The sequence below is a fragment of the Macrobrachium nipponense genome, chromosome 35, assembly GCF_015104395.2.
Source record: "Macrobrachium nipponense isolate FS-2020 chromosome 35, ASM1510439v2, whole genome shotgun sequence".
Classification (NCBI taxonomy): Eukaryota; Metazoa; Arthropoda; class Malacostraca; order Decapoda; family Palaemonidae; genus Macrobrachium; species Macrobrachium nipponense.
The window spans coordinates 67169225-67192689 of record NC_061096.1 but is presented as its reverse complement, the minus strand read 5'-3'; the positions used below and the strand labels follow the sequence as shown (position 1 = coordinate 67192689).

Sequence of the window (23465 nt, the reverse complement as noted above, 5' to 3'; positions counted from 1 at the left end):
CTGGTGGCGGCAGTATGGGGGCCATTTTTTTGAGCTGTAGGCCAATATCAATGGGCTATGTGGTCACTTGTGAGAGTCTCATGCAGCTTCCATGTTGCTTGCTCCTTTAGGGCAGAGTTTGTGAAGGTTATATCTAGTCTTCCTCCTTTTAGACGAGTTGGCTCTCCACTACGTATTTAGTACGCACACCTCTGGGAATTCACATGATAACTGGTGTAGATGTCTACCAGTTGTGTTGAGTTTAGACTCGGGTGATATGCATTGAAATCTCTCACTATTACTGTGTTTTCTTGTGTTGCTGCTCTGAAGAGTGTTTCCCCTTCAAATGTGCTGTCTTGAGCCCTGTATATATTGTGTACTGTCAGTGTTGTGTTTGCAAGTGCGAGTTTTACACCGAGTGATTCTACATCATCTCTGCAATGGATGTTGCCTACTTTCTTTGTATGGGATTGTGTTTTTAACCAGGGTGATTAGCCCTCTTTTTGTGTCTGTGTATGGTGTTTTGTATATTTTGTACACCTTCAATGGGAATTTGGCATTTTCCCTTACTAGTGTTTCTTGTAACATTATGATGTCATAGTTATTTGTTTGTGTGTGTGCTTGCAGGAATGCGTATTTACTGTTTGCACTTAGTATGTTCCACTGGAGGATTTTTATAGTGTCTGTATCTCTGCAATTATTTATTACGATTGTGTTGTCGTCTTTCCTAACTCATCATTTGCCCTTTATGTGCTTTGACTACCAACACTGTGGTTGGCCCTGGCACTGGAGATGTACCTGGCACTGGCACTTGGGATGAAGCTGACACAGAGTGTCTTTGTAGTGCTATTTAGACTGTTGTTATTTAGTTGTGCAAGCATGGTGATGCAAAGAGTCCTCTGGAAGTTCTTATGCACTAGTCAACCACTTCTTGGCAATGTCTTCCAAGAAGTTGGATCCTGTCAATTCTGCAACTTGAATAGCATTTGCACTAGGAGATTTGAGAGATCTTGGGTCTGGGCAAAATATTTTGTTGTGTTTTAACTCTGGGTGAACTTCATACCTGTTGATTTGTGGGGGAGGAGGAGGAGGGGACAATGGGTTGTATGGCTTTGGGGAGCCGGGAACAGTGGAGCTGGCTTTGGGATTTGGAGCGAGGAGGATAGGTCGGGTTTTGGGAACAGGAAAGGTCAAAACGTATGTGTTTGTTGGCATGGCCGGTTCTGAAAAACTGATTTTTCTTCTTGGATTGGTGATTTGTTTTTTTGGAGTGTGTTGGTCTGGGTGTGGTTTGGCGTGTATTTTAATTTCTTTCTTCTGAGGCTGGTTTTGTGGTTTGATGGGTCTAAGCATAGGACTGTGACTTATGCTGGGGGTGTGACTGTTTTTGGGAGCCTGTTGAGGCCCCCTAGCTGCAGTAGCGTAGGACCTTGATCCCTGCTGGGTGGTAGGAGCTGCAGTTGTCTGTTGGGGTCTGGTGGTTTGCGAGTGTCCAGGGAGGCTCCTAGGTGGAGTGGAGTGCCTTTGAGAGTATCTATTTTTTGTAGCCTTATTGGGCATTTCCTATTCCACACATGGTGGTTTCCCCTTGCATGCGGGGCATCTGGCCATTGGTTTCCTGTCCAGCTTTGAATTTGTCTGTGCATAATTTTGTGGGATGTCTCCCACTGCATACTCCACAAATGGCTTTAGCAGTGCAGGCACTGCCATGATGTCCACACCTCTGACAGTTGAAACATCTGAGAGGCTGTGGCGTGTAGTCCATGGTGGGGATGGAGCCCCACATGCCAAGATTCAGGGATTTTGGCAGTGGTCCTTTCCACACAACTAAGACTTTGAGGGTTGGCTGGGGGTTGGGTCCCTTTGTTTGGCATCTTTCTGCTTTGACAACTTTTGGTTTTCAAGAATAGCCCTGGTGTCAAATTGCAGTGGGAAGTGGCATAATATGAATTTGGTGGGTTTGTCTTCTGGATTTAGGAAGGCAGTCTGCTTGGCGTCTGGGAGGACGGGCATGTTCATCTGTGTGTATTGTGTGCGCCTTTTGAGAGTCTAGGGTCTACTCTTGAGTTGTTCGAGTCTGGGGTCTTGGTTGACATAGGGGGTTGTTGGGGTGGTTTGCTGCTGTTTCTGAATGGGTGGCTGGTTTTGTTGGGGTTTTTGTGTTACTGGTGGTCCTGGGTTGTGAGGCGGAGAGGAATTGGTTGCTGCCATTGTTTTGAGAGATCTTTTTGGGGTTCTTGCTGTCTAGTAGGTGGTTGTGATGTGTATTGTTGTGTGAGATTCTGTTGTGCTGTGGTCAGGGGGGAGATCCTTTCATCTTCCAGATCCTTTGCAGTCTCTCTATGCAACCTTTGTACCATGCATGGTGTCCTTTGTAGCAGTTTGGACATCTGGCTGTAGTTGCTACTTTCCTCTTATGTCTATCAATGCAGTCCCTTGTTGGGTGCTTCCCACTGCATACGGGTTTGGCTGTTGGGTGGCGGCCAAATCTCTGGCATATGAAGCATCAGAGGGGTTTGGGCATGAATAATTCTGTGTGATACTTGCCCCATGTTGGGATGTTTTACGACATGGGGCCTATTACCATGGAGGGTGACTAGGAACTTCTTTGGTAGGTGTTCCTTTATTGCTTTGTTTTAAGCATCTCTCAGCGTGGATTACTCCTGGTAGCTTCTTAATGGGGTCTACTGGAAGGATTGTTGGGTATCCACATATTTTGCCTTTTTCTGTTTTCTGTGTCGGTGGTCTAGATACTGGAAGTTTTTGTCATTTTTAAGGATTTCTACAATTCCTGGTTCTTTGGCGTTATGATGAAATGTCCTCTGTTGTTTGGTTTGGCAATTATTTGCAAGGCGGGGTGTTTGTCCTCAAGTTCCCTTATTGCTGTATAGGACAGGAGTGGGGATTGCTTTGAACTTGTATACTGGAGGGAATTTGGTTAAGGATTGTGTGTCTGTGCATGTTTTCATGTGATGTTGCAGGAGGTTTGTGTGCATGTGTTTGGTGTCTTCCTCAGTTTTGTTTTTCTTAATTTCTTTCTGTTGTGGGCTACCTGGTAGCCATCGTTTCCTTGTGTTGATTCGTTGCCAGTGTGTGGAGCTGTATTCATGTCATCAGAACTGTCCGGGGGGGGGGTGGGGGGGGGGATTATCGTTGGGGTGGTTGTTTTTTTTTTGCCTGTGAGGGGTTGTCATCTAGTGTGTTTTCTTGGGGAGAGTGAATTCGTGGGTCTCTGTATTTTTGGATAGTGGGTCGGGGGAGCTGTCGCACTATCTGGTCCGTCATCTAGTCATAAGTGTTTCTAGTCATTGGTGTTTCAGAGGCTGATGGTTTGTTATGGGTGTCAGGCCGAGTTTGTGATATGATAGTGGGAGGTGAGGGGGGTAAGGATGCCATGTCTTGTATGATTCAAGTAGAGAGAGGGGGTTGAGGATATTTGTGAGGTGTGGGTAGATGGTGTGACTGTTGCCTGAAGGGCTTGGGTGTTATCAGTTAATTTGAGTTCTGGCTTATGGAAGGCGCCAGCCTATGCTTTTCCTATGCTACTTCCAATGTAGTATTGCTACAGTAGAACATTTTTCTCTCTTGAATCTTGTTTCTCTGAGTTTTCAGACCACAACAGCTACCAAATTTTCCACAAGAGAGACTGTGTTAGTGTGGGAAGGTTATTTTTAGAAGGAAAGACAAGTAAAATGAGTCACTGAAAGCACTTATAAAAGAGTGAGAGAGCTCTCTCAAGTCTTATTTTCCCTTGCTTAGCGCACTACTATCAAGTCAGCAGGGCTAAACTACAGGGAGAGTAGGCAGAGATACGGTTGTTGATGTTGTTGTATTAAGCCAACACTTCTTGTTGGCACGGGCCTTTTCCTTGTTCGGCCCGTAGATGATCTGAACAGATTCATTAGGTTCATGGTTAGTTTTTATGAAATTGGAAATATTTTTAGTTGTAGAGATAGGAGTGAACAGGGGAGGGATGATGGTGTCAGTAAGAGAGGGCCATCATGTCATATTATAGTAGAAGTTTGAAAGAATGTAAGGCTTTCGAATATTAGAGAAGCGGTGCAGGTGGGGTTGTCCAACCCTTTACTCCCTTGGGTCCCGCAGGAGGATTTCAGTGCTAGGTAAAGTTTTAAAAGAATGATAGTGGATGATGTGGATAGAGCCTTACAGAGAGGGGATGTGATGAGGGTGGTTGATGTCACTTTTAGTTTATTTACCTAGGTGGAGGTAGGTTGTAGAGCACCTGGGCATGCTCTTCTAAGTTTTCAATGATTGTCTTTGTGACTGTGGCAGCTGCATGCTCAGCATCTTGTGCAAGTAATTGAATTTTGTGCTGCACCTCTTAGCTGTGCTGTTTCTCGGCATTCCAGCAGGTAGTGAAGGAGTGGTTGCTGTGTTTCTTCTTGACAGTGTTCACATGGTCTGACACTGTTTTCCACGATTCCCAGCAGGCTTTATATCCTCAGCCTGAGTGTGGATGGTCACAGCAAGTTTTTCTTGGTGTGTGCCTGTCTATGGGAGGAGGCACTAGATCAGTTGATGTCTTATACCATCTGGCAGACTGTGAGTTCTTTTCTACCCACTCACAATGGTCTTTCAGCAAGTTTTCTTTGCAGAGTGGTTTCATTGCATTCTTGATTTGTTGCAGTGGAGGTTGTATATGTATTTGCACTCTGTCAATGTGTTTTGTACTTTTGGCTAGCTCATCAGCCCTCTCTTTGCCTGGAATTCCTATGTGACTGGGTATCCAGTTTAAGGTGGCAGGTCTTCCTCTTTCGCTGTGCTGGTGCAGCAGTGTTTTAATTCCAGCCAGCAGTGCCTTGTTTCTTTATTTTTCTGTTGTTGCAGGGCTTGCATTGAGGACTTAGAGTCTGTGTGGATGATTACAGGCCCTTCTTCATTCTCCAGTGAGTACAGCAGTGCCTGTCTTATTGATGTTAACTCTGTCTGCATAGTGGAGGCGTGGTTGGAGGGGGTCCTCCAGCAGGCTGTGAAGTTTCTTGAATATACTGCAGCTCCCATAGTTTGATTCTCAGGATCTACAGCGCCATCAGTGTAGTATGTTTGTGCCCCTATGGTCTCAGTGTTTCTGATTGCTTCATAGGCTGCCACTCTTAGCTCTTCTCTTGTGCAGTCTTCTTTTGCTCTTGGCAGGCTTGTGTATTTATATATTGCAGTGTCCTTCTTCCAGGGTGGTGGTAGTTGTGTGCCCTGTGTTGTGTCTGGACCTAGCTGCAGCAGTCTCTCTGCCATGCCTCGACTCTTGATGTTGTCACTTTGGTCCTTACCATAGGAACTCGAACTTTGAATCTCTGGATGTTTAGCAAGTTCCTCTCTGGCTCTTTTCCTCGAAATGGAGTCTCTTTCTGAGAGGAACATCTTGGCCATTATGCTTGCATTTTGCTGTGCTATCCTATCCTCTAGTTTTGGCAAGTTAGTTTCAAGCCTGAGGTTGCACAGCCTTGTCCATGTAGGTGCTCCTAGCATGAGTCTTATTGCATTGTTTTGAATGACCTCCAGTGATTCTTTCTGAGCCTCTGTCAGCCTCATCAGAGTGGGGGCAGCATAGTCCACCAATGTTCTGGTGCAGGCTAGGTAGTACTTCATTTGTATGTGTTCATTTGCTCCTTCCTTCAGGATGACATGTATCTCATGGCGGCCAGTCTTGCATTTGCTCTTTTTCTCAAGTACTTTATTTCTTCCTTGAAAGTTAGCTGCTGATCTATGACAACTCCCAGGTACATGTAGCTGTCTACCCATTCTATGGCTCAGCTCCTATTGTTAGTGGTTGCACCGGTCTGTGGGCTTTTATTGTCATGGCCTTTGTTTTTATTTATGTTTATTTTTAGGCCTAGCTCATTTGATTTATTGTTTATGTCACTGAGTGCCCTTTGCATTCTGGGTACTCTTAACAGCTCCTCTTGCTACTACACACACATCATCGGCATAGATGAAGATTTCTACGCCTTCTGTAAGCTGCAGGGAGGCTATATTCTCCATTAGTATGTTGAATAGAAATGGACTCAGAATTCCTCCCTGAGGGGTGCCATTTTCCAAGTCGTGGAATGTAGACATCACTCCTTGGAATTTTACTCTGGCCTGCCTTCTCAGCACGTAGTTTTTTGTCCAGGCTATTAAGTGTCCTTGGACTCCCTTCCTTACTACTGATTGAAGTATTGCTGCTGGACTGGCTAGTTCAAAAGCCTTTTCAAAATCTATGAAGACTACTGTGGCCTTCTTCTCGATTTATGTAGCGGAGGACATCTGTTATGCACTCTGTAGTTCCGACTCCTTCCTGATATGCATATAGCTGCTTGTGCAGTGGTCCAATCTTGTATTTCATTCTATTTAGTACCATTTTTTCTCTCCAGTTTTCTCAATGCATGACACCAATGCGATTGGTCTTGGGTTCTCTGGATCTTTAGGTTTGGGGATTGGCTGCGTGTCTTGCTGCCGCCAGGTTTGTGGTCTTGTGTGTTCGAGGTGTGTTTGTTCAGGATTCTCAGAAAGGCTGTTTCTCCTGCAGGAGCCATTTTGCTGATCATGGTGTATGTTATCCTGTCTGCTCCTGGTGCTGTGTCTCTGCAACTTAAAAACTGCTTTCAGTTCCTCTATGTGCAAGGGGTGTCAGTATCACTGGTCTGTGGCAGGCCGCATCGATCTCCTAACCCCAATCGAATCGGTGCTAGTTGATCCTGAATTCTTCTTGTTTCAGGGAGAGGTTACCTGAGCTAGTCCTATTGGCGAAGGATGTTGCCAGTCTTTCCGCTTCTTCTAGTGGGCGAGGGTGAGTTGCTACGGGTGTTCTCTTCTTTCCGGCTACTCTGTTCAGCCACTTCCATAGCTCCGAGAGAGATGTGTACTGTGATAGTTTTGTACACCATTCCATCCACTTTTCAATTCTTATCTCTTGCAGCTGCTGTTGAACATCATTTTTGACTGCTTGTAGTAGTTCCCTGTTTTCTGTTGTCCTTTTCCTATAATTTTTTGTTACCCTGTTCAGTAGGGTTTTCAGTCTTCTTACTTCAGGGCAGTAGTACCAGGAGTCTTTGTAGGTGTGGTCTCTTCTTCCTACTCTCATGGGCATTGCCCTGTTTGCAGCATTGTGTATAGCCTCAACTAGATCTTTTTCTAGTTGATCTATGTCTTCTGGAGGTGTGTATTGTGCTGCCCACTCTTCGAGGGCTAGACGAAATACAACCCAGTCTGCTAGGTCTTGGTTCCATGTCGGAGGGGGTGGCGGTATTGGCGGTAGTTGCTGCAACTCCAGCTCTGTTACTGTGGCAAAGTGGTCGCTCACTAGTGTCGTGCGTACTTGCCACCTTGTTAGGTGTCTGATTGTTGTTGTGGCAAATGTCAAATCTAATCTGCCTCCTCTTATGTGTGTAGGTTGCCCTGAGTTGAGTAGTGAGACTCCTTCAAACTCATCTAGAGAGAAGGCTATGTGCTCTCCAGGTTGGTTTGTGGTCGATGGGATGATAGTAGAGGGTGATGCGCGTTGAAGTCCCACATATAATTATTGGTGAATCTGCTGCATGTGCGAAGAGCCGTGTGAGCTGTAGTTCTCCTGGTTCTTCTCTATGTATTTTTCTATATATGTTGTATATATCTATCCTCTGGTTTAGCAGTGTGATTCTCGCTGCTAGGGTTTCCACATTGTTGCCACAGGGGATTGGGTTGTGTGTTCTCGCTGTTGGGATTGTATTCTTGACGAGAATGGCCAATCCTCTGTCTATGCCTACGCATGGGGTTGTGTAGACATTATATCCAATTATTCTGAATTTTGTCCCAGTTGTTAGCATGGTTTCTTGCAGTAGAATGATGTCCACATTTTCTGTTTTGCAGACTGCAATTAGTGTAGCAGCCTTTGTCCTTATTCCACCAGCATTCCAATTGATGATCTTCAGCATGATTGGTACGTTGAGGAGAACTGTCTGGGGTCCCTTGGTGCGAATGTTATTCAGTTTCCTCTGTCATGCCTTCAGTGGTTGATGGTATTGATGAGGATGAGTAGGATGAGTTGAGAGGGGTGTGGTTTATTTGTTCAGAGGATGTGGAAGGTGAGGGGTTGAGGGTGGATGTGGAAGGTAGAGGTGAGGGGGTTTGAGGAGTAGGTTTTGGTGCAGCTTGGGTCGCTGCCTCCTGCATAGAGGTAGAGGGGGAGGGGGACTTGGAAGCTCCTTTGATGAAGCTCTTTAGAAGTACTTCTATGCACTCTTGGATAGTTTCCGCATTGATGTCTCCCTTTATGATGCGTTTGGAGAAGTCTGTCAATCTGTCCCTGAGATCGATTGTTTTAATGTAAATAGTCCTTGGCAATGGTTTAGGTGCCTGAGGATTTGTTTGCTGGGGGGAGGGTCTTCTTGATGCAGACCTGGAGCGGTTTCTTTTCCTGCTTCCCTCCTGGATTCCTCCAGCTCTTCTTTGGTATAAAATCATCTTCTGGGCTGAGGTTTTGGTGCTGCCCTTCCTCTTGATAAGCTCCTCTCTCTTCTTGTTTCTTTGGGCAGAGCGGCCTTTACTCTTGCCAGTCTCTCAGGGCATCCCCAGGCCATGGCAATGTGTGCCTTGCTACAGTTGGGGCACTTTGGTGTTGTGGTCTCCCCTGCTTTCCTTTTGGCAATGCAGTCTTCAGTGGGATGTTTTCTGCTGCATATTGCACAGGTCTCTTGCTTTGCCTGACATTGGCTCTTATGGTGCCCAAATTTCTGGCATTTGAAGCACCTTAGGGGTTCCGGGTAGTACGTTTTCACCCCATATCTCCCGAATACTCCCAGGTCAATTCTTTCTGGGATGGTCCCTACGAAGGTGACTAGTACAGCTTTGGTAAGTATACCTTGCTTGTTCTTCATTCTAACCGCAGCTGTCACGTTGGCTGCGCTGGTTAGGTGGCTTTCAGGCATTTCAAGCGGGTAGCCAACCACTACTGCTTTCTTGATTCTCTCCTCTTCTTTTAATTCTTTGATGATGATTGCAGTAGTGGACCTCAGGGTACTAATTGTTTTTGCATCTCTGGATGAGATGGTCCACTGACCCTGCTTGTTGGGTTTAGCCTGGAATTGCAGGCTTTTGAACCTGGTCTGGAAGGCTGCTATGGCTCTGAATCGTTCGGCCGAGTTGTTTGCAATGACCCTGAAGTGGGTGATTTTTTCCCTGACTTGGTTTCCATTTGCGTTTTTTTCTGGAGCATTTTCCTTGAAGCTGGTTCTTTTTTCCTGCTTCCTTGTCCTTTTTGAGGTAACGGTGGTCCATTCCTGGTCGTCGTTATCCTCCTTAATCCTCTTTTTCCTCAGGTCCTCAGTAGCTTCCATCTTGGTGGTCTTTTCTCGTTCCTGTTTCTGCTTGGAGGGGGACCCTATCTAGCCTATTGGTAGCTGTTTACTGACTGCAGTTGCAGCTGGGGAATCTCCTTACTGCTCTCCGAGCACTAAGACGACCCAGCAGTCAAGTCCTACAGCCAGGGAGGTCCTTAGGATGGGGAAGGAATAATGAAACACAAAAAAGTTTACTGTTCTCAATTACACACACTCACACTCACAAACTTTCTCTTGGCTTATAGTGCCAATCCTCTCAAACACCTATCGCCCTATCCTTGATTCTTGGCTTATAGGCGCCAAGCCTATCAGTCCTGTGCCACTTGCCACAGACGGCGAGAGTGGGAGATTTGGGTCCTGCTTCAACTGGAGTTTTAAGACCACAACGGCTACCAGATTTTCCACAGGAGAGTCTGTTAGTAATGGAAGTTATTTGGAAGTAGAGTTTAATACTCTGCAGGAGAAGCAGCAGGGGGCGGCCCCTACAGGAGAGCAGACAGCAGGGGCGGCGGCGGCAGCAGCAGCAGCAGGAGCAGTCGACAGGCCCCTGGGAAGCAGCAGTCGTCGGCAGGCCCTCGGGGAAACGGCAGTGGCAGGCAGCGGCAGCAGCAGGCAGTATCCAGCAGCAGTCGGCAGGCAGGTCTCAGGGAGGGGAAGTTCTTCTCACTGTGGGATCAGTGAGAGAACTGATCTATAGTCATCAGAGCTGGTACATCTCTTCTGAATGTGAGTAAATGTGTAAAAAATCTGGGTTTATATATAGACAGCGGGTCCGACATTTGATGGTCACATAATATAATATAAGAAAGCTAATGGCATTTAGTGTTTTTGAATAAAGAATTTTTTTACTTTGACTCAATAAAAATAGTTGTTGAATCCTTAGTGCTGAGCTATTTTCATAATGTGCTGTGTTATGGGGAGGAGGACATAAAAACTCGATACAGAGGTGCAGAGAATTCAGAATTTTGCTGCTAAAATTGCTGTGGGAAGTGGAAAAGTCTCATCGGGCTACTCCATTCATAAAGAAGCTCAAATGTTAAACGTTAAGGAGCAAATAGAATATGACCTTGCTTTATTAATGTTTAAGCAGCGAATTTTACAATAATTAAAACGAGTTATAGAGATAGACAAAATAGGAAAGAACACTGGTAGAATAACAAGACAGACAGATAACTTGGTGGTTAAGCGCACTATGACAAAACTAGCCGAGATATAAAAGAAAGTATATAAATAAATTCTTTTAAAAGGAAACTGAAAAGCTATTTCCTTCACGAAATTGAATAAGCCATTATTGTCATTTGCATAATGTACATTTTTGTTTAATGTTACAGATATATATCTTAATATTGTATTATATCTAATTCTGACCAAGTTTAGGGGAACGATTTTACTAATCATGTGTTTTTTATGCTGATATTTTATGTATCTAATGATTTTTATGTAAAATACTTTTAATGGATATTTAGATATAAATCTATATATGTGTATATCACTTTAATCAGCAGAGGCTAAATTTTTAAACAAACTAATATTGTGAAATAAAGGTATTATTATTGTTATTATTATTAAAACAGTAGAGGAATATGAGCTATTTTGAGAGAGAGAGAGAGAGAGAGAGAAGAGAGAGGAGAGAGAGAGACGAGAGAGAGAAGAGAGAGAGAGACCTTGACAACCTATAAAAAAAAATCGATCCATCGTGAAAGTCTGCCTATCCTAGAATCATGAAGCCTCCTTGTAGAATTGCTATGCCTATTACGAGCTTAAATTGACTGCCGGCAAGATTGGGTCAGCACTTGTTACTTAATTTAATTTTCAACGATTATTTAGCGACACCAATTGCTGTTGTAAACTGAAATAACGGGAACTGTTCGATATTAAACAGATTACTGCCGGCGATGTGGAATCATAAGCTGTGCCAAGGACTCGCTTTTGCCAAAAAGACGAAACTCCGCCCGCCAACTGCTCCCTAACCACCCTGGGAACAACCTTGGGAGCAACAAGTAACAGAAATGGCTAGAGGGGCAGTGAACCAAGGGATCATTCTTTTCTCCCAATCACTTTATGGGAGAGTGTTAAAGACAGAAATTTTTGCTAAAATAAAACAATGTACGAGATGCTATGCATATGACCATGAAATAAACTCTTGCAAAAAAGAAAAGGACTACAAAATATGCTCCAACTGTAGCAGCCAGGAGCACAGGTATACAGACTGCCACTGTGCAATTCCAAAGTGCATCAATTGCAATGGCAGTCATCCAACAATGGCAATGAGGTGCACTGTGAGGAAGAGGGTATACAGGGAATTAATAAAAGAAGAAAGACAAAAGAGGAATATAACAACAACGCCAACCTATGCATCAGTTACAGCCAACATTGCAACAAAACCAATATAACCCGCCAATAAAAATGAAACAGCAGGATGGAAGAATACCCAGAATGCTTCCATAAATAACAATAATATAATAATAAACACAGCCCTCATGCTGGCTAATATGAACGGAGCAGCCATCCCAGGTACCTTCCAAAGCACTCTTTGACAAAATATGAAGCGAATGGAACTTCGCCCCCAAAAGATCTAATCCCAAACCAAAGAAAATAATAATTTCGCGGAAGCAGTAATAGAAAAATTGGGGCAGCAACAAACAAACAACGATAACCAACAACAGGCTGAAAAAGAAAACAGAAATCATAATTTACAGTCCCAAAGACAACCTGAAGAAACTCAAGGTAATGAGATTTATGATAGTAAAAAACGGCAGAGAAATGCCCCATCAATAGCACCAGACAGGAGGCCGGCTAAACTAATAACAAATGAAAATGCAATGAAAGGAACTGGGTACAGGGAAGAACAAAAAACCACAAAGAAAAAAGTTTAATATGAGCATATATGCCAGCATAAACACGGCTATGCCAAGTAGGCCATCCCAAGAAACAATAATAGATATGATTTTCTCAACAGGCGAACTGAAATATGGATATGCTGGGGACGTATCTAATGTTGATGTGGAAACCGCAATAAAGGATGGAACTCTCGATCTCACTAACATGGAAATAACCAAGGTGAACGAGGAAAGATTCCAACACATTCAATCCGGTCACAGGAAGCTAAGGTAAGGAATAACTTAATAAGGTAAGGAACAACTCATCAATAAAAACCGTAAACAAATAAACCCAAAATGGAGAAACTAGTAATAATCCAACATAATGTGCTTAAATGGACCTTCAATAGAAGCAGGGAACTCGCTGCCTACTACAAGAAAATTGACCCAGACATAATATTACTAAATGCAACTGGAATTGCAAATGACACACCTATGAAGATTTATGGGTACAGTGTGTACAAACGGAACATCCATAATGAAGACCATGCAGGCATAGCAGTAAAAAGGAACCTAGAGTACAGGCTTCTGGATGATTTTGTGGAGGATGTACTTGCAGTGGAAGTCAGGACTAGAAGGGGACCAGTTGTCACAGGCACAACGTATCTACCACCGAGAAGGAGATTCTTCCCCAGAGAGGATATAAAGAAAATTCTCCAAAAGCGACTGCCATCCTACTTGTTTGGTGACCTAAATGCTTCTCATGGTCAAATGGGCTATGACAGAAATAATGCAAATGGAGATCAAGTGCATGACTTAATAAATAGGGGGATAGCCTCACACCTGGGGCCTGATTTCCCCTGACTCTAGCTACTAAAAGCATTGTCATTCCCAATTCTCCAAGAAACTGCCCCACAAATGCAGACTGGGAAAAATTTAAAATCCAACTCGAAAGAGAAGCCCACAGAGCAAATGAACAGCCAGAAGTAAAGGATAAAACATACATTGATAGATAATAAGTTGAAGGTTTGGTTTGATACCATAGCAAGGGCAGTAAAAGATAATATCCCTATAAGAGGGTACAGGATACTAAAATCTCCAGAGGAAAGCGACCAACTGAATCTACTGCAGTGGCAATTTGAAAACTTAGAAAGAGCCTCAAGATTAAACAGATGGTCAAGGAGACTTTCCACAGGGCAAAACTACTACAAACCCTAATAACTGAAGAATCCAAAGTCCTCCATGATCAGCATTGGGAAAGAATAGTAAAATCAGCTAACGATCTGTACGGACAGCCAGCAAAATTCTGGGAAAACATCAGTTAACTACTGGGGAAAGAACTGGTGTTCAGAGAATACTGGCAGAACACCTTCAGAATAACTGAAGAAGAAAAACTTTGACAGAGAACAAGAAAGAGAAGTAGAAGAGGCAATACTCAGGGAAAGAGCGAACATAACACCTCAGCAAAGAGTAGACACCAGTAGGTTGGATCCAGATAATCCCATGTTGAAACCAGTAGAATTAAATGAAATAAAATCCATAATAATAAAAGGAAAAAAAAGAGAAAAGCCCCTGGAAAATCAAATATAAATAAAGAATTAAAGCAAAACCTACCGGATGCTATGCTTGAAATCCTTAGAGAGACAAAAATGAAACAATTAGCATGGGCTACTTCCCAGACATCTACAAAGAAGGGCTGATACGATTCCAAGGAAAACCAGGAAGGACCCAAGACTTGTGGAAAATTACCGCCCAATAACCTTGTTGGAAATTCCTGGGAAAATTGTAGAATCAATAATAAAAACAGATTGGTAAGATTCCTAAATGAAAATGGGCTGACAAATAAGAACCAGTACGGATTCACAAAGGTAGAGGGACTCTACTGGCCACTGCAGTAATGTATGAAAACAGCAATTTCACAAGCGGAAGGACAAGGGTGCAATGTAGTTTCAATGGGACATTGCAAAAGCTTTTGACAGTGTGGCACAATGGCTTGAAATACAAACTGATGACCACTCCCATGCCAAACCTCGTAGTATGGCTCTTGTGCAGCTTCCTGGATAACAGGAAAGCACAAATAAAGATGGGAAGAATTTCAGATTATATTTGCGGATGACCACACACAAATAACGTACCCAAATAAAAGGAGTAAAACATGCTAGCCCAAAAAACAGCAAGGGAAATAAATAAGGTCAATGAATATGAGAAAAAATGGAAAATAGACGATGGCAGAATTCCCTTCAGGAACTCCATTAAGGTCCTGGGAGTTACCTTCACCAGGACAGGACTAAAGCACCATCTGCTGAACTGCATCAGAAGAGGCAGTCAAACCGCCAAGAAAATCAGGGATTCAGCTCAGTATGCACTGACACATACCTCTTATTGTACAAAGCACTGGTGAGGCCACAGTTGTAGTACCCATCAGCGATCCTAGCAGCAAGTTGTAAATCATCAATGAGAAAAACTACAATCCATCCAAAATAAAGTAATCAGAAAAGCTTACAAAGAATTACCACCGTATTATAATACAATAAAAGAATTGCACTGAAGATCAAAGATGGAGAGCTTCAACTGGAGGATTCACAGGCTAGCCAATAAGACGTGGGACAGGATGTCTGAGGTGGACAACCTGCTGGAAAGAAGCAGAATGCTAACTAGAGAAGGAAGAAGGGACCTCAAGATATGGCCAAGATTAAACCCCAAGATAGAGGAAGTCACGCCAGATCCAGTATATGTGAGCTGAGCAGCGGAATGTAAATTGAGGGGAGTGTGTGTATGCATGTGTGTGTACATGAGGGATACAACTGTGATGAGTATGACTAGTGCTACTAAAATTCCATTAGTGTAGCTGGTAAAAGTTAAAAAAAAATCCATACCTGCAATAGAGAGGCAATCTAACCACATCATCGACACCACCCGTCACTGAGCAAAAAAAAAAAAAAAAAAAGGTAAATGTCCAGGAGAAGGCAGCACCCGTTTTTGTTTTTCAAGTATCAACGACGAAAAACGGCAAAAAACGACCAGATAAGTGTTGCACATCGCATAGAAACATGAGGAAATGAATAAAAAAGAAACTAAGAGTTACTCTTACACACAAAATCTAAGCATAAACCTACTACTTCAATTATGGGGGATCCCAGTGGGAAGCGGGGTTTTTGGGTGGGGGGAGGAGGAAAAAAAGTGATTTTCGGGGCACTACCGAACCTAATACAACCTAACCTTACCTAGGGCCCTGTACCCCTACCGAGGCCTAGCGGGGGTGGGGGGCGACCCCCCCTTAAGGCCACTACCTAACACTCCATCAAACCAAATCCAAAGTGATGGTACTGCTGTATACATCGTTATACTACCACCATTATATTATACTCTATAAATTAATGTTGGTTGATAAAGATGTGCTGCTGCTTTGAGGAAAACGTGAAGCCGTTGCAAGGTTCCCTGACATGCAACTTGAAGTAGGAAGTGGCCAGGTACCCGACGAATCCACTAGTTTTTCAATATTCCCCGAATAAGCTAAAACAAATTCACTGTAACTTAGGAAACAGTCAGGACAAGAAGCTGGAATTTCGACTTCTAGTGCAATATGAGATGAAGTGCTTGCTACGGCCTACATGTCTTAAGAACAAACTGAAGAGCGCCGAGAAAATTTTCAAACACCCGCGCCATTGGCCAAAGTTGATGAGGTGTAAGAAAATGAAACTGTGATTGGCCAAACGCGTAAGACGTCATAGTGGACTAGTTTGTCTGCGGATTATAGTAATTACGGGGCTCATTTGAGCTAAAAACAAGACACAGTCAACAATAACAACAGACTTAGAAAAATTCTGGAAGGAGAAAAGAGTAGCGTGAGTTTGATCGTCGATATTTCGACTGTTATTGAATTTCACTAAATTATCTCACTCGTGTACCACTACTTACATACATTCCTACCCATTCTAATAAAAATACATTGAATATCACTGATATCTTCATGCGGCCCTCTCCTAGAAAAAAAAAAACAAACAAACAAACAAACAAACAAACAAACAAACCACCACCACCACCACCTTCATACCCTTCCACCTCGCCAAGAATCATGCACCGAATGCACCCTCACCAAAGCAAAGGGGTCTGCCCCCTTCTATTCACTACTAACAATACTTCTACTTTCTACTTTACTCCTATACCTGTCCCCATACCTCCACACCCCATACCTTCAACCGCACCACCCCAATAAATCCATCCTTTCCTATCCCCATTAAGTCTAAGTCTAACAGTCATTATATCGTCCAAGGCAGTGGTTCACAACCTCGGGGGCGCGGCCACCTAGAGGAGCGTCAGCAATTTCCATGAGAGGCGTGAGCCTTATGGACAAGTTTTAAAAAGTCTACTTATATTCGTTCTTCTCTTAACAAGAGTGAGGAACTAATAACGTTAGTGTCCTATTGTCTACTACTATTTAGACTAAGCCGGGGAGAGGGGGGGGGGGGTGTGGGGTAGAAGACTATCTTTTAGAGGTGGCGTGGTCATAATAGAAAGGCCACATACGACATAATATCAATTGAAATATGCTGGAATGCATCGAAGCTGACGCAATAACTATGATCGAAGCCAAGAGAGTTTAACAGCAAGCAACCTTGCCCACAATATAGGCCTATATAGTCTATTGACCAGTTATTTAAATCCACCTATAGTTGTTGTTAACCCGTTTCTCATTCGGGGTAACTTCGATCGTTTTCTCACAGACATAATTGAAACGACTTTAAAACACAAAATGGCTATTACGTTTATGTAAATTACAGATTTTTGCTTCCCGTTTCCAATACTGAAACTTTCCTACTGGACAAACTTCCGGGGAGTTTCTCGTTACGTAGTACCACGAGGAAAGACTCCCCTGCAACACCATTATTATTTGTCCTGCAACATATAATAGTTGCACAGAAAACTCTTCTGTATAAAATCGCGCAGCAGTTGATGGTCTTAGTTTTCTCACAGGAAATCATGCAATTAAAGAGAACACTGCTTCCGTTTTAAAAGCGATTTTTTTGACACTAGACACTTGTACTACGAAGTGTAGCGATTAGTTGCCTATAGAAGACAACAGGTATAATAATGAAGGGAATAAAAAAAGAAGGTCCTTCTACTAAAGAGCCCTGCTTACTTAGTACCTCCCAGTCTGAACGTCAAAATATGTTCAGTAAAATATGACAAATTTCTCAAATCATCTCACCTGTACTGCATTATACGTCCGTTTTCTTTCTATATTGTAACAATAAATACAAGTGATGAGTAAACGACATCAACCCTAGAATTACTAATTAGTGTAGCGATAACTTACCTACATATTGCAACACGTATAAATAAATAAAAAAATAAATGTTCGTACCAAGTACACATCACTGCTGGCACAAAAAAACCTTTAGCTAGTATAATTTTTTTTTGGCCATGTTTTCAACGCCATGCCACTGCATGATAGGATTGTCAAAATTATATTTCTAACCTAAAGCAGGTTTTAATTGACCGGCTGACACCAAAAGTACTTGGAAAGGATTTATATAGGATTCTAATAGGACCTAAATAAGTCTCTAATAGGACCCAAATAGGGCTTGAATGCTAAACAATTACGGGGATTTTCTTCGCAATGATACACGCCTATACTAAGCCTTCTGATAAGACAAAAACCACAGGATATAGCAGATACCAAATAGGACTTCAATAGGACCCAAATAGGACTTTAAATCTCGACAATTCCTGGGATTCTGCCCTCACAATGATGCACGCCCATCCAAACCTTCAGATTGGGTGAATACCACAGGATATTAGACAAAGATTCAGCTTTTACTTACCGTAATAAGTGTTCTTTCTTGTGTTTTCTTTTTCCCCTCTCCCTTTTCCTTTCCTGGCTTGTTGTGGTTCGTGTCCCCCCGCTTCAACCCAATAACGTGACGAAGAACCTTCAACCTCACTTGTTTTATAACGACACGAGGGAATTCCTGATGTTTATAAGGCTTACTCATCTTAATATTTAGGTCCAATTTGCCTTCACACTCACACAATAAGTCAAGTCTTCAATTTCCTCCGAAAACAGATACAGGACCGCTTGGAATGGTCGACTGCCTCTCAACGCTGCACCCAATTTCCAAGAAGACGTCGTCGTCGACCAGCGCAGCCAAGACCCACAAAATTCTTTATCTGTCGCCTTCTCTCATTGGCTAGTTAGTGACTGGAAGGTTTTGAAAGCCATTCGCCCATTGGCTGGTTGTATGAAAATGCTCTTCCGAATGATGGTTCTTTTAAGGAACACAGTCAGAAGCTTATAAGGAATTTATTGTACTTGAATAGAGCAAAATACAATATTTAAAAGGTACAAACTCGACCTTCAGACGTTTCAAAGGAGCAGAATAGAAGGTACATCCAATAGTGATATGTAGGTCTTATCATTCTGCTTTTAATTCATGAATTCTGTTATCATTAACCCGAATAGGGCAGTTACATGCATGCATGGGGATGTTTGTAATTGTGCTAAAATTCATGAGCCTCTGTGACTGAACTTGTGTGAATTCTAAGTAAGTTTTTTGATAATTGCACTATTCAGAATGCATAATACATTTATATATATATATATATATATATATATATACACACATATATATATGTATATATGTATATATATATAATATATATATATATATATATATATATATACATATATATTATATATATATATTATATAATATATATATATATATACATATTATATTACATATATATATATATATATCTATATGTATATATATATATATATATATATATATATTATATATATTAATATATATAATATTTATATATATATTATATTATATATATATATTTATATATATATTATTTATATATCTATCTATATATATATATATATTATATATATATAAATGGTGCCCGCACATAGGGTTAAGAGGGTGTTTCTTGTCTCACCTGGAATCCTGATTGTATATATTTCAATTACAGTAAATAAAAGGTATTTTGATTACACTGTATACCACGTTTAATGTGCTAAATTACACTTAAGATATTCTGGATGACAGTCGACAGCAGAGGCTATATAGAACTCCAAAAATAAAATGCCGATGTAACTTTTTTCGCTATGGTATCTTGCCTTAGTTAAAAACATCTTTATTATATTGTATTGCCTAGTGTCGCTTATTTCTGTCCTGTCTCGCAACTCCCTCATAGGGGATATGCCGTATTTTAGATGAAAAGAAAATTGCCTATTGTGCATATATGTTAAGAAGATATAAAAATTGCTCTATTTATTCAAGAAATGCATTCACTGATATTGCTTTAGGAATTAACCAGTTTAACCTAGTTCTATAAAAAATTTAGCCCCCCCCCCAAAAATAATTGCCATAGTATATATATAGTATTATATATTATATATATTATATATATATATATATATTTTAAATTTTATATATATATAAATAAATAATCTACTATTATACAAGAGATCCAGACGGAAGTGAGAGAGCAGAGAGACGTGGGAGGAGAAGAACCGCCACTGAAGTTCTACTTAATTCTGATGCCAGAAGGGACGAAGATGAGGCAAATGGTAAGCTTTGAAAGCAAGGATGGAGAAGTAACAATTATTGAAAGTTTGAAATGTGAAATCAATATATTATCTGCAGCAGGAAAATGCACAATCGAGGGCTAAGAATGAAGAGCTTGTCGGTGAGTTATCGGTTGCAATACAAAACTTCAGCGAGTAAAAATGTAGCTGAAACCTCTCTTTTCTGAAGAGCAATTTGAATTCTTTTTGCAGGAAAAAACAATACGGAAATGGTCTAATTCGAATATTTCTTTGGCTTTGTCATGAAGAGCACTGAGTCCTATCGATATTTGCGAGTTTCTTGTAAATGACCAGTCCCAAGCATTACAACACTGAACTGATGGACGAGGCAGTTAAGTTGTGAACCTGTTTGCTTTTACCTGTAATTGAGTTAATGGTTGCTAAAGGTAAAACATTGTCCCATACTGAAAAAAAATGTCTGTCTTCTGTTTCGATGAAATGAAGGTGAAGAAAGATGGTCCTTTGATGGATCTAATGGCAGGATCTATGATCCTCATAAGCAAGTACAAGTGATTATAATACGTGGTCTCTTTGGTAAATGGAAGCAACCATTTTATTATGAATTGGATCAACCCCTGACGAAAGATATCTTGTTTGCCTTGATTGATCAGTTTGAGAAGGGAGGTTTCCCTGTTGTAAGTATGACATCAGATATGGGAAGTACCAATCAAGGTTTCCTTAAAGCCCTTCAGATATCTGTTGATCAAAACTGTTTTGTTAACCCTGCTGATTCATCTATGACTGCGTTTGTTTTTGTAGATCCACCTTCACTGAATGAAATTGATAAGAAATAATCTAACTGACAATGGTTTTCTGATTTCAGGTAAAATGATAACATCAAATCCAATTTCAGAACTTGTATCTCTGTCTAGTCGTGATGTAAAGTTAACTCATAACATAAATATGACTCACTTAACAGTCAAAGGTTATAAAAGACAGAATGTAAAGCTTGCTGTTGAGCTACCTTCTTCATCTGTGACGAATGCAATAGATTTCTGTCACAGTAAAAGTTTACTCAAAAGTATGCATTGTAGGGAGACTTCTGATTTAATAATGTTGATTCATCAGTGATATAATGAATTCTTGTATGAGAACGACTCTGTAGAAGCTAGCAGAAATGCATTTTTGGGCGAGAAACACCACATTGACATTCTTGACAAAATGATAACATTTGCTCAAGAATTACGGGTCAGAGGTAAACTGTATCCTTTTCAGAAAGGCATCATTATATCATCAAAGTCAGTCAAAGGATTGTACAATATGTTGCATGAGAAATCGTGATGGCCAGACGGTTGTGCCAAGACAGTGTTGAACATTTTTGTTCTTATATTCGACCAGTAGGGCATTATCATGATCACCCATCCCCAGTAGAGTTCAAGTATAGACTGAGGAATTTCTTGTTAGGTAAGAACAACATTTTAAGCAATCACGGTCATAATGTCTCCCAATGATGATAACATGCCATGCATGAGTAATACTAGTGTTATGGAACCAGGTAAGTCTTGGGTTTCCAAAACCCCTGAAGAAAGTGACTCCAGTCATGTTGACTTAGACTGAATTATGTATCTCTGCTTATCTCTTGATGAGGATTTCTCGGGTAGGTCTACCTAATGAGCTGAAGGAAGAGGATTTTGTAGATCTTGGAGCAGAGTCTGAAAATGGTATAGAAATTGAAGCCTTGAATTATCTGGGAGGTTAACTAGCTCATAATTACAGAAATAAATATCTTTCCTTAGGATTCCCAGCTAAATGAAGGCCTAAACAAACGACTGGATTTCCAAAAGACGAGGAAAGTGTTGTTTAGGCCCAGTCCTCAATTTTTCAATAATCTACAGGAAATGGAACAACTCTTTAAATCTTTTCATAGGGAACAGTTGAAGCAAAGTGTTGATGGGATTACGAAATTAGTTAACATTTTCAGGGAATTAAACATTGGTGTTCCAGAGGAAGTAATGAAGTTCTTTATTAGGTGCAGAATACTTTTTAGGGTGAAGATATTAAATGCTGAAAGGAAGTGAGAATTTTCTTAAAAAAAGGTGTGTAAACAAAATGAAAAAAATTCTTCTGTGATTTTTGTAAATAAAAAGAACACTACGCTAATTCAATAAAAAGTCTGGGAAAGTTGTTTTTTTTCATATTCATTACCCTCGTTACTTTTCGATATGTATTCCAAAAATATTATATTCTCTATGGTAAGGTCTTAGATATCTTGATATAGCTGTGTTTTAAGTGAGAGAGAGAGAGAGAGAGAGAGAGAGAGAGAGAGAGAGAGAGAGAGAAGAAGAAGAAGAAGAGAGAAAATATTCTCCTGTATGGAAATTGTGAACACCAGCATAGCAACAAATTCCTGTCAAAACATAATCATTAAGTGCACTGCCCAGTCGACGCGCACCTGTGACGTCACAGTGCGGGAACCGAGCGACCAACGATCTCTCCTTATTAATTTTACGTATTCCGTCTCTTGGGGCGACAGTAACGAATTCATCTGACCGAAAGGCGGCCTGTTTCAAATGCCCCCTTCACAGGGCATCGTTATGCCAGAAGCTGATTGGTTATTCTGGCTCCATAGACACAAGAGACAATCAGGAAGGGATATAGAGATGCGGGGAGTCGGGTACTCTTTTGAACTACACAAGCCACGCCAACTATTAACGTCTTTGGCGGTTGTCTTGTGTTGTTGCACAAACAGTATCATTATAACGGTTTCAAGGGATTTCAGAATATCACGGAGAGGCATATTCAACACTGTATCGAATCAGCTCACACGTCCCATCCAGATGGTGATATGGAATTTTAGTGAATATGATATGGCAATGGGGGCTGGTGTTTGTATCATTTCAAATGATATTTTATCATGGCCTGGGGCCGATGGATGACATGAATTTAGAACATTATTTAATTCATCCATATTAAATGCATAATTATAGTCTAGACCTTCAAGTTTCAAAATTGAGTATGGTATTGTGTGTGTGTTCTTATATTTTGAAAATGTTCATTTAGATTGGAGGAGGCACTTATGTTTTCAAAGTGTTTCCCTATTATACTCGAGATTTCATTTGGGTCATGATATATAGTTTCCCATTTTGGGTTATTGCGCTTCTTGGTGTCTTACATATTTCCTATTCATTTTCCTTAGTTTTCGCCGAATTTCTTTTATAGATGCATTTGTTAACAAACTTGAGACATAATTTTTCCTGATGATATTTTTTCAGATATTACATGTTTTTGGCATTTGGCATTATATTTATTATATAATGGTTTGATATAAATGAGCCGTGTCTTATGTCTGCTAAGATTTCGACTTCATGCTTATTTGATTTTACTGAGAGTTGCTAAGGTTGGAGTCCACCATTTGGGGGGGTGGGGGGTGGGGGGGGGGGAGGAGGGGGGGATTTCTTTGGCTGTGGCCTTGTTTAGGTATGATTTTATCAGCAGCATTCATCATGAATCAGTGAAGAATTCACATATTGTATTGTGGTTTCGGTTGTGCGGAAATGGTGGTTTGTTTCTGGATGTTAGATTGTAAATGTCCCAATCTGTTTTTTGGATATTATATTTTACAGGTAGCAATATGAAATTATTATTTAAATAATTAAGGACTATGGATAAGTGGTCACTGGTACATAAGTCATCTGGACGATTTGCGGACAATTTCGAAAACCCATTATTCGAACATATTATCCGCCGAAAAGTTTTTTTTTTTTCGATAACCAAATATTCGAAAAAAAATAGTTCGAATGTGTAATTGTT

At 41.1% G+C, this 23465-nt stretch overlaps 2 protein-coding genes across 2 annotated transcripts; both read right to left on the bottom strand.

Moving 5' to 3' along the window:
* Positions 1-888: 888 nt before the first annotated feature.
* On the bottom strand, positions 889-2190 carry LOC135208388 (uncharacterized). Its single transcript, XM_064240490.1, has 3 exons — positions 2040-2190; positions 1701-1869; positions 889-1483 (listed from the first exon to the last, which is right to left on the bottom strand). The coding sequence occupies exons 1-3, from the start codon at positions 2188-2190 to the stop codon at positions 889-891; spliced, it is 915 nt and encodes a 304-aa protein (XP_064096560.1).
* A 6224-nt stretch (positions 2191-8414) lies between these two features.
* Positions 8415-9290, bottom strand: LOC135208387 (uncharacterized). The gene has a single exon (XM_064240489.1). It carries the CDS (start codon positions 9288-9290, stop codon positions 8415-8417), a length of 876 nt encoding a protein of 291 aa, XP_064096559.1.
* Between the last annotated feature and the right edge of the window lie 14175 nt (positions 9291-23465).